At 45.3% G+C, this 20,000-nt stretch overlaps 1 protein-coding gene across 1 annotated transcript in view; it reads right to left on the bottom strand.

The window, feature by feature from the left end:
- The window catches only part of ets1 (v-ets avian erythroblastosis virus E26 oncogene homolog 1), a gene marked incomplete at its 5' end in the record, with an annotated part of 61,067 nt that overhangs the window by 34,501 nt on the left and 6,566 nt on the right, over positions 1-20,000 (bottom strand). The window contains 2 exons of the mRNA XM_083636631.1: positions 14,272-14,419; positions 19,730-19,832. Coding sequence (XP_083492757.1) covers positions 14,272-14,419; positions 19,730-19,832 — 251 coding nt within the window. The remainder of the gene's footprint in view (positions 1-14,271; positions 14,420-19,729; positions 19,833-20,000) is intronic.

A 20,000-nucleotide genomic window follows, 5' to 3' on the forward strand; every position in this document is an offset into this window, starting at 1 on the left:
GTTGGAAATTGAATCAAGATTTTGTCCTGCCACTGGAAAAGAGATTTTGTCCTGCCACTGGAAAAGAGATTTTGTCCTGCCACTGGAAAAGAGATTTTGTCCTGCCACTGGAAAAGAGATTTGTCCTGCCACTGGAAAGAGATTTTGTCCTGCCACTGGAAAAGAGATTTTGTCCTGCCACTGGAAAAGAGATTTTGTCCTGCCACTGGAAAAGGACAAACCAAAGAGACATATATTTACCCACAGTGCCGCTCCACTACAACAACCACCGTCAGAGAGAACCTCCCATAGCAGCAGATCATGGCAGATTATAACAGTAATTCTCACCTTGGTTCCATCAGCACCTACTGCTTTTAACAATGGTCTGCTCCAGCTAGAAACACTGAAGGAGTAGACAGCCCTCAGTTCATACTCATTAGGGGTGGAGGGTCGGTCGCTAGAGCATAGTATCGCAATATTTTGCGTGGCAATATTGTATCGATACATGATACATCGATAGTGTACATCATGACTTAATTAAGCATCGTGATAATATCGGCCCATCAGGCCTCTGGTAATCCACGTCCTTACAGCCTACCTGTACGAGTTTTCCCTTGGGCACATCATTTGCAGTTGGAAAAAAAGGTAATAAATCACAATATATCTTATCACAATCCTCAGGATATCATGTTGTGACTTAAGTATGGTGATTATCGTATTGTGACTCAAGTATCGTGATGTTATCGTACCGTGGGGCCTCTGGTGATTCCACCCCTAATACTCGTGTCAATGCAAATGTGTTCATTCTTTCTTTCATTTCACGTAAAGCGTATCTAAGGCACCAGCCCCGATTTCCATGTATCCACCCGCCTCCAAAGTAACCTTGTTAGGGTAAGTCAATACGATGCATCCTACCATGCGAGTCAATATGATACTTCTGCATGTACTGTACGCATGTATTTCCAAATGGGATGATCTGGATGGAGACTGGGGAGCCAAGGGTATTGATCACGTATGGATCTTTAAACCGGTGGTACTTCACCGGCTCCATTAGCAGCCCCGGGCGGATCGGGTTTCACGGGGCGGGATAGGGGCCTGGGTGGAAGCGTCTGAGAAGAGTGCTGGTGGGTTCTGCGGTGAGAGGAGCAAGAGAAGAAGAATGGGAGGGCGCTGGGATGGGAACAGGCCCTCTCACTCCATCTCAGCCGGTCAGTCAGTCACTCTCTCACTCTCTGTGACTGGCCCTCTTTGTTTTGTGTTAATGAACTCCTTGCTATCTGTTCTTTAAAGGACAAGCCGGGTCCTTTTGTGCCTAAGGGCGGCCATTAGGGGCTTAATGGCGTTGCTGACTAATATCTGGGCCGGAGCTGGCAGGCAAAGTGGCCCTTTTCAGCCCCTTACAGAGGATTTGTAAAAAATATATACATTTAATAGTATTTTCCAAAAACATACTCATCAGATTGCTATGATAAAAAAAAGTATTATTTGACTCAAATGTGTAAAAAGCGATTAAACGGGCAACTTTGTGGCAAACTGATTAGAAACAGTAGGCTACTAGAGGAGCTGTGTCAGCTTTGCTGCTTTAATCACACAGGAAGGTCCTGCCGCCAGGAAACATTTGACTATATTTCTGTCTCGTTTTGTTGTTTGTTGCTGGGAGCAATGATCATCTAGACTGCCTGCTGTATCACCAGCCTGAGGAGGAACATGTGCTCATGAACAGTAGTAACCCATTGGCTCTCTTTTGAAATAAGAGAAATGAGTTTCATAAAAACGACCCAGTAAGATCTCGATGCCAACTAAAGCAACTATTTGCTGGGTTCATTTTGTTTTATGTCTATTGTGCAAAACCTCACACAAACAATATTGTTCTCGACCCAAATAAATCTCGCTGTTTGTTTTTCAGACCATAAAAAAAAAAGTCCATTGTCTCACAATCACAGAGCCAGCAGGCGCTGTATGTATGTAACAGTGTATGTAACAGTGTATGTAACAGTGCATCTGAAGAGCCATGTCCCATATCAGACAACACATGAGCTTTGGTCTCTCTCCTTCACCTGGCAAATGCTGTTGCCATGGTTTTGACAGTTAGCTGGCTTCACTCACTTGCCTTGCAGTGTAGCACCATAGCTCAAGCAGCTCGCTCTCTCTCTCTCTCTCTCTCTCTCTCTCTCTCTCTCTCTCTCTCTCTCTCTCTCTCTCTCTCTCTCTCTCTCTCTGGCACATCTGTGTTATCTGCTTGTCTGTAAGCTTGGATGTAACCGTTGCACCTGCTACTTTTCACAGAGTTAACTGAAAGGTTATTCTATTTAGAGCAATCCATACAGCTGTCAAGTGATATGTCTTTGTCTGCTGTTGGTACCCGTGCAACAAATGGGAAAGGGTTGTGTTTGTTACAACATAACATTATAGTACTGTATGGATACAGATGTATACAGAATGGTGACTTTGAATGGCAGTGTAGCAGTAGCTCCCAGCCAGGGCACAATCAACGTGAAGAACATCTCAGACAATTATGACCTAACTGGTTTGGCATGTGGCGTGAATAGGCATCATTTAGCATGTAATCAATCAGTCACTCATTTACAGAGTGACTGATGCGCACACGCAGATATGTGGTGGACACGCACACACACACACACACACCACACACACACACGCACACGCACACACACACACACACACACACACACACACGCGCGCGCACACACACACGCGCACTCTGAGCAGACAGTGAGACAGTAAAACAGTGGGGGCCTTGTGGCCTCTGTCTCTGGTGCATGCTGTCTGAAGGTGCCACAGGCTGCATGAACCCTGCTGAGATCACAGAGTTAGCTGGGACAGGAGTGCTGTGAGCGTGCATGTGCGTGCGTGTGCGTGTGTGCATGCGTGCGTGCGTGTGTGTGTGTGTGTGTGTGTGCGTGCGTGTGTGTGTGTGCGTGCGTGTGTGCGTGGGTGCGTGTGTAAGTGGCGTGCACCAGGATAGTAGCGGGGCCTCCCTGAACAAAGGCTGAGCTCTTTTCTGAACAATTAGCCTCGCTAAAAAGGACATCTCTTCCTCCATTAGCGGCACCACGTGCCCTCCATCACTCCATTGTGCAGATAATTCAATTATCCCCACCCCCCTCCACCCCCCTCTGAGCCACTGGGCCTCCCAGACCTCCCTCCCTCCCCCCCCTCCCTCCCCTCAGCTACCAGCACACAGATAAAGCTGCTCTCCTCCCCACAGCCAAATGGAAAAAGCAGCAGTCTTCTATTTTAAGAAGTCCATCATAGAAATGTGAGTTGTACACTATAGTAAGTAATATTACACAAAAATTGTATACTGTAGAAAATGTCAATATGAATCCAGATATAATTGTTGCAAAACTCTTTGATTCATCTTGGTGAAAATGTAGGCCTATTCCTTATAGCACTGGTTCGCAAACTTTTTTCACATCAAGGACCCCGAGTGTGACACAAATTAGACCACAGACCATCATTTGATAAGATTTTGTCCCAGGGTCCCTCATCTGATAAGATTTTTTCTTTTAGATGTTTTATTCCATAAAGTGTATGAAACCCATGAGCAAAACAGCCATACATTCTGGACAAAATTATTGTAAAATAAATTATTCCCTTTTTTGCTGGGGGACCCCCTGGAACCCCCTCAAGAACCGCTGGGGGTCCCCGGACCCCTCTTTGAGAACCATTGCTTATACAATAGGTTTCCATGCCCATGCCAGATTCAGCTATAAAGAACCATTGTGAAACAGGATTAGAGCTATTCACTCCATTACCATTACGGGGATCCAGTCATTGTATTTAACAGTGTGTGGATATTACTAACACAATATAAACATTAAAACAATAGGAGGTCTATCTCATGACCCGTTAAAACTCCACCTTTCCCAATGAGCTGTCATCTGTTGCATCATCAGCTCTTACCGATCGCATGCTGCGTTTCAGAACTCAATGTTCTGCAACTGAAGTGGTTTGCAATTAGTCATGGGGTTATCAAGAGGAAGTTGCCACGCTACACTTCCTAGAAATAAAGCACTTAGAAAGTGGAGCGCTTTACTGACGATGCCCCCTGCAGACAGAGGTGGAAACAACGCTGACATTGCACTCAGGTCCAGAAATATCACTCACTGACTAAGGGAAAAGTATATCTCCCAACATGTATTTATTTGAGATAGTTCCTTTTTAGTTCCGTCTGGTGATAATGTGATGTAAAGTCTAGAGTGACAGCTTAATGCCAGATCCCAGCGTAGGCTACTCACAGTCTGATATGAACACTTACTCAAAAACCACAGACTTCTAAAAATACGCACATCTCCAGTAGGCTGGCTGCAGTCGTAGTAAATTGTTACTTTCTACCTTGGCCCATTCAGCAGCACCCATGCCTCACTTGCTGCACTAGCGTCACCCCTATGCACTACGCAGGCAGTGTGCTGCTGTGGAGGTAAAGGCCCGTCGTTTGCGGTTCCTCCAGAGTTGTCTGTCTCTTTTCCGTCTTTCCTCTCTTGTTGTGTTTTATTGTTGGAGGGGGAAGTGTGCGCCGGCCTGATTAGCATCACTGTTTCCTCTTTTCCCATAACCCCCTGGACCCCCGCAGGCCGCCTGTTTACTTTGAGAAATAAAAAATGGGCCTGCGCCCGTGAGGACGTGCCCCTCATCAGAGGAGAAGCCCCCACACACACACCCCCTCACAAGAACCTCCTCTCCATTCAACTCCACTCCTCTCCACTCCACTCCACTCCACTCCCCTTCTCTCCCCTCCCCTCCCCTCCTCTCCTCTCCTCTCCTCTCCTCTCCTCTCCTCTCCTCTCCTCTCCTCTCCTCTCCTCTCCTCTCCTCTCCCCTTCTCTCCACTCCCCTCCTCTCCTCTCCTCTCCTCTCCTCTCCTCTCCTCTCCTCTCCTCTCCCCTTCTCTCCGCTTCTCTCCCCTTCTCTCCTCTCCTCTCCCCTCCTCTCCTCTCCCCTTCTCTCCACTCCCCTCTTCTCCTCTCCTCTCCTCTCCACTCCCCTTCTCTCCTCTCCCCTCCTCTCCACTCCCCTTCTCTCCTCTCCCCTCCTCTCCTCTCCACTCCTCTCCCATCCTCTGCTCTCCTCTCCACTCCTCTCCCATCCTCCATCTGCACTCCCCTCCTCTCCTCTCCACTCCTCTCCTCTCCTCTCCACTCCCCTCCCATCCTCTTCACTCCTCTCTTCTCCTCTCCTCTCCACTCCACTCCTCTCCACTCCCCTCCTCTCTTCTCCTCTCCTCTCCTCTCCCCTCCTCTCCACTCCCCTCCTCTCTTATCCTCTCCACTCCCCTCTTCTCCTCTCCACTCCTCTCTTCTCCTCTCCTCTCTTCTCCCCTCCTCTCTTCTCCTCTCCTCTCTTCTCCCCTCCTCTCCCCTCCTCTCCCCTCCTCTCTTCTCCTCTCCTCTCCACTCCCATCCTCTCTTCTCCTATCCACTCCCCTCTTCTCCTCTCCTCTCCTCTCCTCTCCTCCCACCAACGCCGGTCCCAGTCCTGTGACTTATCCCTCTCCTTATGTGTCCCCTCTCTCTTCAAAATGTATTCTCCCCCCACTCTCCTTTTCGCTACACTCCCCCTCCTTCCCCTCCTTCCCCTCCTCTTCCAACTGTCCAGCTGTCAAATCACATCAAATAAAACACAGGCCAATGGTCCCTGAGTGCCAGATCACAGCTGTGTTTGCCTCTACTAAATGGGAGTGCATGTTTAAATGTACAGTGAACTGACGGGTGCCTGGGAGTGGATGTGTGTGTGTGTGTGTGTGTGTGTGTGTGTGTGTGTGTGTGTGTGTGTGTGTGTGTGTGTGTGTGTGTGTGTGTGTGTGTGTGTGTGCGCGTATGTGTGTGCGTGTGTGTGTGTGTGCTGCTTTGCTGAATGGGAGGATGCTGTAATACAATACACGGCAGAGTGCAGAGAGGGTGTGAATTTAATGAATGAACATGTGGAGGGTGCATCACTGCAGGATGGTGGGTGAGCATGCATGGAGTGTGTGTGTGTGTGTGTGTGTGTGTGTGTGTGTGTGTGTGTGTTTGTGTGTGTGTGTGCGCGCGCGCGTGTGTGCGTATGCACGCGCGTGCACACACTTTGGTGTGTGTCCCTGTCACTCACACGCACTCACTCACACACACACACACAGAGTGAATGAATCTCTACGGTGTGTGTGTGTGCGTGTGTGTGTGTGTGTGTGTGTGTGTGTGTGTGTGTGTGTGTGTGTGTGTGTGTGTGTGTGTGTGTGTGTGTGTGTGTGTGTGTGTGTGTGTGTGTGTGCGTGTGTGTGTGTGTGGTGTGAGTGTTGGAGAGTGCAGAGCAGAGCTGGGTCAGTGTAAACAGCACCATGGCATGGTTGTTGTCAGGAAGTGTGTGTGTGACATTGGGCTCCTGGCCAAACATGCGATGGTCCTGTAACATCCAACTTCCCCGCCTCACATCTGCTCTGTTCTCTTTCTCTCTCACAGCTCTCACAAGCACAGTTCACCCAATTCATTCTCAAAACACAGAGTTTGGCTACTTGGTATAGTCGCTTTGAACAGGAGGTTTCAGTTCAGTTTAGTTAGACATGAGGAGTAAGCTTCAAAATGTAGTGATTTCTTTTCAATATCAATTATTTTGTAAGAGTACATGTAGGTGCAACTATTTTCAAAAGGCCACCCCTAAAAAATGGTGTTTGGTCGCTGTTATGGCTGTTTAAGATTCAAGATTCAACTTACTGAACTTGCTGATGTTACTGTATCATCAGCAGTGTATCTTATCTCATTGGAAAGCATGGACATTTCCCTCTACAAAGATGCCCCATATGGATCATGCATTGGTGGAATGAGCAGCACAGCTGATTATGTGGGAAGGCCCCAAGTCAAATGTGCTAAACCTCCCTGTCAATGTCAAACAGTGTATCCTCCTGTTGGTAGTGACTCTATTGTTTTGAGTTGTGTGTGTGTGTGTGTGTGTGTGTGTGTGTGTGTGTGTGTGTGTGTGTGTGTGTGTGGGGGGGGGGGGGGGGGGGGGGGGGGGGTTGGATGATTGAACTCTATCAGTAACAAGGAACAAACAAGACATATTGGAAATCTTACACTTTAGTCATTGAACAAACAGCAAACAGTCAGGATAGTCCATGGGCCAAGGCTCAAATTTTGACATATCGGTACCACCTGAGGTGACCGCACGATTTTGTTATTTTTGTCTTCCTACATGTCTCTAGTTTATATTTTGGTATGATAACCCTTCCGATTTGGTAGCTTAAGGATAGTTATCACTCTGTAAACAAACCTACCCCCAAAAAATGACAAAACCCTGATTTCATCATATCTCCTGAACCACACATGATAACGCAGAAAATGTGATGTCTACCCCTATGTTTTCATGGTCAGGGATTACAATGACGCCATATACAACATCATAAACTGTTCACATGAATAGTTAATGGTGAATTAAGTGGTGTTTTGGTGAATTCAGTGGTGTTTTGAGAAGGATACAATGCAATTAGTCCATGGGCCAATGGTGAAATCGGTACCACCTAAGGGGACCGCGCAATTTTTGTATTTTTGTCTTCCTACATGTCTCTAGTTTATATTTTAGTATGATAACCGTGCCAATCTGGTAGCTTATTGATAGTTATCACTCTGTAAAAAACCTTCTCCCATATAAATGACAAACCCCTGATTTCTGTGTATTAGTCCAGATGATATGTGAAAATCATGTTCACTTTTTCATAAAAGCATGAAACTATATAACACATATAGTTTGGGGCCCCGTAAATCTTCAGAAATTAAGCCATCACAAAAATGCCTCGCGGTGGCCATTTTAATTCCGCCATAAGTGAATTATGTAGTTTGCATCATATCTCCTGAACCACACATGATAACACAGAAAAGGTGATGTCTGTCCCTATGTTTTCATGGTCAAGGATTACAATGATACCATATAGAACATCATAAACTGTTAAAGTAACTAAGCAATGGGGAATTTAATGACGTGAGAAGGAAACAGTTTCTGATAACTGATGCTATAACCTCAATTCCATGACCACTCTCTGGCTAAGATTTTTTGATGAGTAATTTGACTTCTATGTCCCCCAGGCCCCTCCCAAACATCCTCCGACTTTCTGCCAGATGGCCAAATCCAAGATGGCCACTGGTACAATCTTGAAAAATTTACTTTTGAACCAGAGCACCTAGAATAATGTATGAAGACACTTTTCGGTGTAAGTCAACCACAAAGAATCTGCTTCTGACATCAGTTTAACATTCTGTCATAATTTTGACCCACAATTCCAAGATGGCTGCCATCCAGTAGCGTGAAAACTTAACTTTTGAATGGCAACATATACGTATGTGGTGTTTGGGGTTTACCATTTTTAGAGTAAGGACGGAGATTAACAATGGCGAATTATAGCTATTTTAATTGCAAATCCATGCCGACCAAACATGGTTTAGTAATGACAAATATTGTGTTTTGAGGGTAATTTCATAATTATGTTAGTCTCGCTGGCCACGGCCAGCCTCCCCTCCCTACCGGGAGAGGAGTCTGGCGCCACGGAAACAGGCAACTGGGATAAGCCCTCCCCTGCTCTACAGCTGCTCCCCATTGGAGCGACTGTTTCAGTGGGTGCCGGATGTCTGCTCCCGGCTTATTACAAACTCTGTCATTGGCTCCGACCACGTCAATCAGAGCAGCTTCCGCTCCCTCCTCCCTGTGTGTCGCTGTAAATAGTGCCCTGCCGCCTCAGTGAAAACAACAACGCTAACTAGCTAGCAAGCTAACGGCAGAAACCTACATGCTAGCTCGTTGCTACACGCTGAAAACGGCAAGTTGGATTGTTGGAAACTATTTTCCAAGGGCACTGCCGCTAAGCGCCGCCCATCGCAATCCCACTATGGAGACCTGCGTGGGAGGGGAGGCTGGCCAGCGAGACTATGGGAAAGGTGAAGCCTATGGCCTATGTCCAACAAGTTTTCTCAATTAATTTCCCTCTTTGCGATGTGATAAAAGTTTCTCAGTGAGTTATAGTTGATTGCATTGCCTCACTGAATTATCTGCTAATATCCAATTTTAGCAGCAGAATTTGATGTCCTGGCGTGGGCACGTCCGTGTGTAATGACATATCCAAAAGGAATTTTACTCTGCGCTGCACAGCATAGAGATTATGGTGCGCTCAAGCGCAGCAGAGTATTTAGCGCGTAAGAGATGCTTTTTTTTAGCGTGTAAGAGGTGCTGCCCCGTATTCTGAGCAGAAACGGCTGATTGTGGCACGCCTATGTCCAGTAAAATTATAACAGGCATGCGCTTGTGCACGCCCCCAATTTGCATTGCGCGCGGCGTACCGCTTTTGCGAAGATAGGGCCCCCGGGACTTGCAAGAATCTGGTCAACTTCTCCTCTCCTGCAGCATGGGCTGATTTTAAGTCTGCAATGAGTGGATGCGAAAAGGACTAAAAACACCAGACGCTGAAGTGACGAAGCATCTGGAAGCGCAGCCAGTTTCATTTTGGTGCACTTGTTAGCACATTAGACCGTTCAGTCAGACCAGCCGTGATGAGGCCGGCTCGCCCCATGCAGAGATTGTTTCGGCGTCTGATCTATTTTTGTGTGAGACCCGCGAGTGATTGTGTGAAGCCAGATAGGAAGTCAGTACAAGTGGTCACCGGCGCGGAGCAAAGCAGTGCGTCTGGTGTGAATGGCCAGGGTCCTGCTCGAGCTGAATTTACACACAGCGGCACTTCGCGTCTGCAGCATCACAATCATCTTCCACCCTCCTCCCTGCATGCATGCTCCAACCCGCTCTGACTGACTGGTGGCGACCATTTATGGATTTCGTTTCCACTCCCTCCATGTCAAATCTGTCTATCTCAAATGCCTGTGCCACTGTGAAACAACATCAACAATGCTAGCTCGTTGCTACATGCTGAAAACGGTTGGATCTGGCAGTGCGTCTGGTGTGAATGGCCAGGGTCCTGCTCGAGCTGAATTTACACACAGCGGCACTTCGCGTCTGCAGCATCACAATCATCTTCCACCCTCCTCCCTGCATGCATGCTCCAACCCGCTCTGACTGACTGGTGGCGACCATTTATGGATTTCGTTTCCACTCCCTCCATGTCAAATCTGTCTATCTCAAATGCCTGTGCCACTGTGAAACAACATCAACAATGCTAGCTCGTTGCTACATGCTGAAAACGGTTGGATCTGGATTGTGCAATAAAGCTGCTTGATACGTTTGGTGGATAGTTGTAAAGGTGAACGGAGCCTTTTTCCCCTATACCAGGGTGGAGGTATTAGCAGCCAGACTCTGCCATTGTAGGGAGGGAGTCTGGCAAGCAAGACTACCCGGGAAGGAACTCAAGGTAGGAGCTGCTGAGATGGAGTGGAGCGCTCCAAGGCAGTGATTGACCTGGTTGTGGTCAACTTGTAAACCTCCACGAGTTGCTGGAACATTGTGTTTTTGATGAATGTGTGGCCTTATTCAACTCCAACATCACATACAGGAAGACGCAGAAGAGCAAGCGCATCTAGAAGCTCTATCTCCAATCTGTAGGGCTGCAAGAACCCTACATCACTCTCGTTGACATGGGCATGATCGAGATGATGGCAACTCCATCAGCAATTGGATTGGCAGACACAAGATGGCACCCCATACAAGTGGTCGGACTATGTCCACAAGGTGTCATCCATCATCCTTGTCCGCCATGGTGATGTTGACATATCTGTGTGATCGACCGGTATGACACAGCATACTTGGCTAAAGATGATGAGCGGAATCTGATGATTCAGAATCTATAGCTACAGCTAATAAAAATAGCTTATTTTAGTTATCTTGTCATACATTCATTAAATATTTTAATGCAAGAAATCCTGGGGGTAGTTGGTACAGCAGTACCAAGGTAAAATGGGTGTTGACATTAACATATTTTCAGTGAACATAATTCTGAAATGACTCCCAAAACATCCACCATTGTTAATCTCCTTCCTTGTGGTAAACCCCAAACGCACAGTATACCTTCCCATTCAAAAGTTACATTTCCACAATACTGGATGGCAGCCATCTTGGAATTCTGGGTCAAAACTATGCCATAATGTCAAACTGATGTCAGAATCGGATTCCTCGTGGTTGACTTACACCGAAAAGTGTCTTCATACATTATTCTATGTGCTCTGGGTCAAAAGTCAATTTTTTAACATGGCGCCAGTGGCCATCTTGGATTTGGCCATCTGGCAAGGAAAATCCCAGGATCCTTAGGAGGGACCTGGGCGCTATTTTAACAAAAGGTCTATATAAGTCAAATCACTCATCAAAACATCTTAGCCAGAGAATGGTCATGGCTTTGAAGTTATAGCATCGGTTATCAGATACTGTCTTCTCACAACGTCATCAAATTCACCATTGATTAGTCACTTTAACAGTTTATGATGTTCTATATGGTATCATTGTAATCCTTGACCATGAAAACATTGGGATAGACATCTCCTTTTCAGTGTTAGCATGTGTGGTTCAGGAGATATGATGCAAACTACATAATTTGCTTATGGCAGAATTAAAATGGCCGCCACAAGGCATTTTTGCGATGGCTCAATTTCTGAAACTATACAGGGCCCCAAACTATAAGCGTACCAAGTTTCATGCTTTTACGAAAAAGGGAACATCATTTTCACATATCATCTGGACTAATACACAGAAATCAGGGTTTTGTCATTTATATGGGGGTACGTTTGTTTACAGAGTGATAACTATCCTTAAGCTACCAAATCAGCAGGGTTATCATACCAAAATATAAACTAGAGACATGTAGGAAGACAAAAATAACAAAATCGTGCGGTCACCTCAGGTGGTACCGATTTTTGCCTTGGCCCATGGACTAGGAGGCCAAGTTCCGTGAAACCGGTGATGTCAAAGACAGGCTGCTTTTTTTTCTTTCTTTTTTTTGAGTGAATGGGTTTTCAGCCTGATTAAATTGCCTTTAGGCTTCAAAAGGGTAAAATAAATAAAAAAAATACCTTGGAAACTATTCATGACTCTAATCAATGATTGCTGTGACCGTGCATGGGATAAAACAGAAAAATGAAAGGCACACACGTGAATTTGTTCAAAGCAAACTACTTCAAGGTGCAGAACCATTTACAAAATCAGGGCACGGCAAAAAAACAACAACGCAAAATAATAATTCCCTGCACAAACATGACTTTTGTACCCCCATTTTTAATACGACACAACTTGAACAATCTCAACCTACGCAATTTGCAAAAGCAAGGGTGGCCATCATATTTTCTGTTGATGAGAGAGATTAGTCAGAGTAACGGCTTCAGGGTGTGGGGACTATGTCAGAGGTTATTAGCTGGTTCTGAGGTTAGCGTAGACTCATAGCCCCATTATCTGACAGCAGAGACGCCTGAGTGACGCCTCTCACCCAGTATATAACACCACCAAGAGGAGCTAAATGACTCACATCTACAGGTGGCTATAGGATGCTCTGAGGTCTAGCAGAGTCGAACATTCTGGAGGAGGAGCAGAAAAAACAGGTCAACTCTCGGTCATCTTTTTCCACTCAGCAATGTTTATGTCAATGGTTTAGCGCTGGGACCAATGAAGTGAGTGTGTCTCTGGCAACAAACATCAGCAAATCCCATCAAATCCTGACTCTCTCTCACAACATGCACACACACACACACACACACACACACACACACACACACACACATGCACACACCCACACACACACACACACGCAGGCCTCCTCCATATCCCCCGAGACCAAACCATGGGCTTGGGAAAAAGATGGCCGCCCTTTGGCCCCCTGCCTTGCCCCCTGCATCCAGCCCGGGGAGGTGACGGAAGAGAGCTTGTGCCCCCCAGCACCCCTACCCTATCCCGTGGCGTGCGTCCCAGTGCACCAGCATCAATCACTGTTGAGGACATGGAGAGGCCACAGTCCAACACAGGCACATGCACTGGAAGGAATGTTCCAGTTTAAAATAAAACTCTTTTGAAAAAGAAAAGGAACAAAAAGAGAGGATTGGAAGCAGAAAAATGCACGGCATTTGGCTGTCCCCAAAAGAGGAGGAGGGAGGGAGGGAGGGAGGGAGGGGGAAAGAGAGAGATATATATATAGAGAGAGAGAGACAGAGACAGGCAGACAGACAGACAGACAGACAGACAGACAGACAGACAGACAGACAGACAGACAGACAGACAGACAGACTGAAAAAGGCAAAGAGAAAGGGAGGAAGAGACAGACAGACACAGAGAAAGAGAGACAGGCAGATAAACTGAAAAAGGCAAAAAAAGACAGAGGAAGACAATGAGAGACAGAGAGAGAGAGAGAGAGAGAGAGAGAGAGAGAGAGAGAGAGAGAGAGAGAGAGAGACAGACAGACAGACAGACAGAGGGAGGTGGGGGGGTATCTGGTAAAGGCATTGCCCTCAGGGTCAGCATCATCAACATCCCTTGAGAAGCAGACCCACAATGCCAGGCCAAGAAGAGATGTGTGTGTGTGTGTGTGTGTGTGTGTGTGTGTGTGTGTGTGTGTGTGTGTGTGTGTGTGTGTGTGTGTGTGTGTGTGTGCGTGCGTGTGTGCGTGCATGTGTACATGCATGTGTATGTGTGTGTGTGTGTGTGTGTGTGTGTGTGTGTGTGTGTGTGTGTGTGTGTGTGTGTGCATTCAAAAATCCTAAATGAGGGAGTATAATGTGTTTGTCCAGATTGTGGACGTGAATGTTTGTGTGTGAGTCACAGTCCACTTATCATTCCACTTCGCACAGAGTCTTTTGTTTGCTCTAAGTTGTGTTTTCACAATGAACAATCTTTTGGCTCCAATGTTGTCTCTGTTTTTTTGGCTCATTGTTCAATGCAGACATTTTGAACACAAAGGAAGACTGAGGAGAATGTAGGCTATGTGTCATTTCTTCTACACTGATGGATAAATCTCATGGCTTCACAGTAGCTCTCCCTGAGCAGAGAAAATAACAAACTATATCTAAGATGTTTAAAGGAATAAGTCTGGAGCAGCTCGGATCCAATGATGCCTTTTATTTAAGGTGCAAAATAATCAGACTGTATCTAAGATGTGCCAACATCTGCATGGGAAAAGTGTATCATCGCTTGAATTTCTGATGACGTTTTTTCATTCTGTGGAGAATGTTCTAACGTGTGTCCTACATGTCACAATGAATCTTGATTAGATCTAGCTGTTGCCAGATATCCTTCCCTGAAATATCGACCATGACTGTATTATAAGAATGATGTATTTGTGTCTCCTTCCAAAGCCGTATATCAGCAGTATGTATCAAATCAGTCATGTCTTACCTGTGGGGCAGACGTCGTGTCCATTGGGGACCTCCTGCAGGGGGATGTCCTGGGGGTACAGGGGTTGGGATGGGTAGTACTGCTGCTGAGGGTGGACCACCCCTGGGAGCTGAGTGTGGGGGCCCACTGCCACCCCTCCACTCTGCCTCTGGAGACAAACAACACGTCAGTATAACTGACTCATTTGACCAAAGAGCAACACTTACAGTAGAATTCCAGCAATATGCTGGAGGTTTGCTTGTGCGCTTATTGAACTGAGAAGCATGGAGAAATGCATCCCATTCTAATGGCTAATGATACGGCTAACCCCTTTCCAGTCAGTGTCCTACTGTTGCCGTGGATGAATGTAACTTCAATTTAACACGATGAATTTACCAATAAAAAAAACCATGTATATTCATTTAATCTAGCAATTAGGTTAAAACTGAGGTGAAGCTTAAAACAACTAATCAAAAAATAACTTTTCCAGTGGCTTTCGCAGACAGTCTAACCTTGAATGTTGAAAACTATTTGTCTTTGTTTTCCGACAGATAACCCTCACGGCCAATTTGGACTCATTCCATTTCTCTTTTGTTTTATTGTGCTTATCACAGAAATGTTCACATAAGAGGCTGCACCAAGCGGGAAGTCTAAAGTCAGCACTCGAGAGGGGAGCCGGCAGAGATATGAAATTCTGTGTGGATACAAGAGATAATAGGCAGGCAGATAGCCAGTTGGCCATTTTTAGCATATCAAAAACCTCTTTTGAAAACAAACATAAATCTCAATAGATATTGTGAGACGTTGCTGCTGAAAAAGAAAAGATGTGAGAATGGGTGCAACATTCCTCTCAAAACAGTCCATCTAACTGGATAAATGATCAAAAGATTGAAAATAAAGTTTAAAAATGAAGAAAGCATCTCTCAAATATTTTTTGGCCATGACTGTAAAGCAGAATGTATCAGGAGAGACTTCAGAGATTTGGTCAAAAGTATACTGGAGCAAACGGATTTAAGGCAACAAACAAGACTACAAGACTAACCTTTTGATGCCAGGTGAGTCTTCAGCAGAGTTGAAGCGCGTTACACAGTATAGTATAGAATAGTATAGTATAGTATAGTATAGTATAGTATAGTATAGTATAGTATAGAATAGTATAGTATAGTATAGTATAGTATAGTATAGTATAGTATATATAATACAGTTATACAGAACCTCTTCCTTCATCTGTCAATCACAATATGTTGTTGTTAAAGGGTAATTAAACCCAAAAACACTTTTTCTCCAACTTTTTTCTGCTTTATGGCTTTTGAGAATTGTTGGTGAAGGATTCTGGTCAAAATCTCCACATTTGAGAGTAAACTGTTCGAATCCTACACACTGTATAATTCTCATGCAGCGAGAGTGTCCTCTAGGGGTTGAAACCCACTTTTGCAGTTGGGTCTGCCAAGAGGCTGATGTTCGGTTCTGCTTACATCACCAAGAACGGTCCACGCTCCACCCAGAGTCAGAGCGGGTCCTAAGCCCCACGTAGCATCCAGGACCCAAAATTGTAATTCAGTGATGTCAGAGATAGTGTTATGATGTCATAGGTAGCCAAGATTAATGCTGCCTTCAAATGGAACTCACTAACTCGTAGTTACGACATGGGAAGTTGTGTACACGACATCGTGAACTCGGAGCTTTCAGAAAACGTCCACTTACGAAGTTGTGAATACCGCCTCATATGGGCTCTTCACATGAACACGGTAAACACGAGCCTATTTGAAGGCAGGATGACAGCAGACATCCTGCTTATACCCATGTAACATGCAAACTGTAATCAGTGTCCACACAAAGATTACATAGAGACACGACTAGAAGCAGACAGTTTGGCATTGAAATAAGACAATAGGCAATCAGGTGATTGTTGTGGTGGATGGTGTTTTCAAATCTGACAACACGGGTTCAATTCCATGTAAGGCATGTAAAGAATTGTTATACCTTCAACAAATGTATAATTTTCAGCAAAACCATTTCTTATTTAACCATAACCAAAACCACAACCTTTGCAAAATTGTTTTACTTGCCTAACCTTAAGAATAGTTTAAATTTCCTACATTTCACCCAAACCTTAACCAGGTTGTTTTACTTCCATTCATATTCATTTCCTTTATTTTACCAGATAGATTATTGAGAACACATTACGAACTGGCCTAACCCTAAACATAATCATTATAACTGAAAATGGTGTGTCCAATTTGTGTTATTGTCACATAGTCCTTTCACGCTGGATGGACATGATCTTCACATTCACATGTTACAGTAATAGGGAAAAAGAGAGACTGAGAGCAATGATGGACAGATAGTTGTACGGGGTCTGGCATGGCCTGTCTATCTACAGGCTCTGTCATATGCCTAACAGACAAACCAGCTGGCTGACTGGCTGCTTAACTGACTTGGTGACAGACAGGCTGACTGCCAATCGGATAAGAAGCCCCTTTAAGCACTGCCATGTTTATCAGTGGCCAGCCAGCTTTATGGATGGCTAACATGAGCAGAGGATCGGGGGGCTATGAGCTTCTCAGAGGTTTCCTGGTGTTCCTATCAGTACAGTCAGCACGGGAGCAGAGGGAGATAGGCATGAGGGAGCCACATAGATGATTTATGGATTATTACAGACTGATCATGTAGATAACATGGATGACATGGATAAGATGGATGATGTACGGATTATTACAGACTGATAGTGTAGATAACATGGAATGATGATAAAGGATCGATAAAGGATCCTTGTATTGCTTTTCAATGTGTAGAGTAATATCATCACTCATGATAGTATAACGTGGGTGGTGCAGGATCCTTAGTTGATAACAAAACAGAAACAAGGACAGCACTCAGAACTGACTGTTTTAATTGTCACGCGACAGACGTTTGGGGCAAGTCACCCTTCTTCAGCGTGTGTATTGACAGATTCACCTCCAGTACACGCTCTGAAGTACACGCGCTGAAGAACAGATTCACCTCCAGTACACGCGCTGAAGAACAGATTCACCTCCAGTACACGCGCTGAAGAACAGATTCACCTCCAGTACACGCGCTGAAGAACAGATTCACCTCCAGTACACGCGCTGAAGAACAGATTCACCTCCAGTACACGCGCTGAAGAAGACAGATTCACCTCCAGTACACGCGCTGAAGATGGACCACTTGCCCGACTTGTCCGTCGTGTGGCAATTAAAACAGTCAATTCAGAGTGATGTCCGTGTCTTTCTGTTTTATTAACGAGTGAAGATGATCAGCCTAGTGTTTGCGTTATAAACATGTTCTGACAATCGAGCCATAGTCATGTCAACATCCAAACTTTACTTACATCTTGATTACATCATCATTTGTATAAATTTATTGATTTTCGTTAGTTTCATTACTTCCATTTAACAGGGACAATTCACTTTAGTAAACTTTTTTTAATGTGCCAGACACCCACATGCAAATATGTACAGTATATGTTGATTAGAGATAAAACCAATGATGAAGCAGCTATTGAAACACATAAGGGTATTGCAATGCTGATAGAAGTGACTAAGCGAGCACACATACCATAGTGATGCTGCGATTAACAGTATGAAAACGCCACAAACACAGTCCTTGATTAGTAAGACATAAAACAGTGTATGCAAACAGCAAAGATGCAGAGAGACAAGTTACAATGACAGAGTGTTAGATTGACAAGATGGCATCAGAGACAGACACCCTCATTTGATTCTGGCAAATTTGATTATAATGAGCTGAGATCTAACTGATGAGAAAAAGACCCGTATATATTAGGTTGTCTACTGGCACAGGGTTTGACTCCTGTGAAGCTGTGATTGGAGGAGCATGGGAGGGGGGGGGGGGGGGGGGGGGTAGCCATTCCCCTATAAGATTATTATTTGACCTAGCTACTTTATCTATTAAAGTAGCTGGTTCAGTGCTCATCAACATCTGCTCCCTTGCTTCAGTTGCTCACACACACACACAGTAGTCTACATATAAAACTTAAGCACAGTCATCTGATTGACAGACATGGATTTTTTTCAAATTATGCAATGATTTTTCTTTCACAATTTCCTTGAAATCTGGGATCATGACTCACTCAATGTAAACTGGAATTGAAGCGAGAACAAAAAAAGCCTCAAAATGACAGCTGAGAGCAACAGTTTGCATTTCAGGATTGAAGCCACTTCAATGGATGGACATAATGACTGAGTGGCTTGAAATGCATAATCGTCTAAAACTCAACCACGCTGTTATTCTGCTTGTTTTGCACTAAGCAATTAATATTAACATTTTCAACCGTCGCATTGAACTGACTTCCAACCGTTTTCATTGTGTTTACTGCAAGCCTCTTGGGAGCCCATTTGTGTATCCTCTCTGCTGGATACAATCTTTGCAAAGCACACAGAAAAGACAGAAAATACGTGCAAAAAACACACCAGATCCCTCTGCTTTCTGCTGATAATTCATGTAAATTCTAGAAAATAGCGCTAGCGGGCTGACCCAGATTCACCTTTTGACCACGTCTGCCCCGGGATACAATAATCTCAATTTCAAAGGCAAGCCCCAGCACCTGAGCCAATTAGGACAGGGGGCGCTGTATCCCTCTATGTTTTGTATCAGGGCCAGGTGGGGTTGCCATTTGCATATAACCTCAGCCTCTTTGCCTAATGTGCCGGCGCTCTGCATACAAATGGAAGTATTTCTTCTGCTTCATGGCCTTCACCCTTCAGATGCTCTCCTGACAGGAATCACAATGTTCCTCTGACTCTGTATTCAGCACTTTCATTTGGACGGCGTTAAGAGCCTCGGTGTCCTGGCAAACAGACTGCTGTGCAGCGCGGCGCAGGTGGCTTCGCTGACAAAAGTGTTATTTAGCAGGGATGCTCTGACTCCAAATGGACCTGTTTAGCGGTCAGGTTAGAGGCCTAGAGGTCTCACTGTTCACAATATGACTTGCTAAAGAGAGAAGCGCGCCTTGGCACAGGCTGTTTGTGCAACACTGAGACGTTTATTAGAGCGATTTCACAGCTTTACCTCAGATGAAAATATCCCTCTTGTTCAACAGCTGCTGTGTTTCCTAACTTTTGATGAAATGGCGAAGAACAGCGCGTACGGACACAGCGTTAGTGCAACATCATTTACAACAGGAAAGAAGATCAGAAAGAGTGTGTGTCTGCGAGGTGATGGAAGCCAGAGTTCAGCCGCTTACCTAACACACACTCCTTTTTTCTTTTTTGGCAGACACACACACACACACACACACACACACACACACACACACACACACACACACACACACACACACACACACACATGCTTCTGCACACATTCTTGCAGCATGTGCTAAGACACACACACACACACACACACACACACACACACACACACACACACACACTCCTGTGTGGTAGGTAGCTGAGGCAGCCTTTAACACGGAGGTAATTTACGAGGCAGGTCTTACCATTGCACCCAGACGGTCACAGGGGTGAAGGGCCGGGTAGGAAGAAACTGGATCCATGTAGTAACTCATCATGGATGCTCTGACTGGACGGGAGGAGCAGGGCCTGCCAAAGGGATCAACACACAAACAGACCAGTGCCCTATCTATCACACACTGTTTACACTTGCGTGTGTGTGTCTGTGTGTGCGCGCGTGTGTGTGTGTGCGTGTGTGTGTAGGTGTGTGTGTGTGTGGGGGGGGGGGGTTTGAAGAAATTTGAGCTGGGTTTCAAT

The sequence above is a fragment of the Poromitra crassiceps genome (genome assembly GCF_964638095.1).
Source record: "Poromitra crassiceps genome assembly, chromosome: 5".
Lineage (NCBI taxonomy): Eukaryota > Metazoa > Chordata > Actinopteri > Beryciformes > Melamphaidae > Poromitra > Poromitra crassiceps.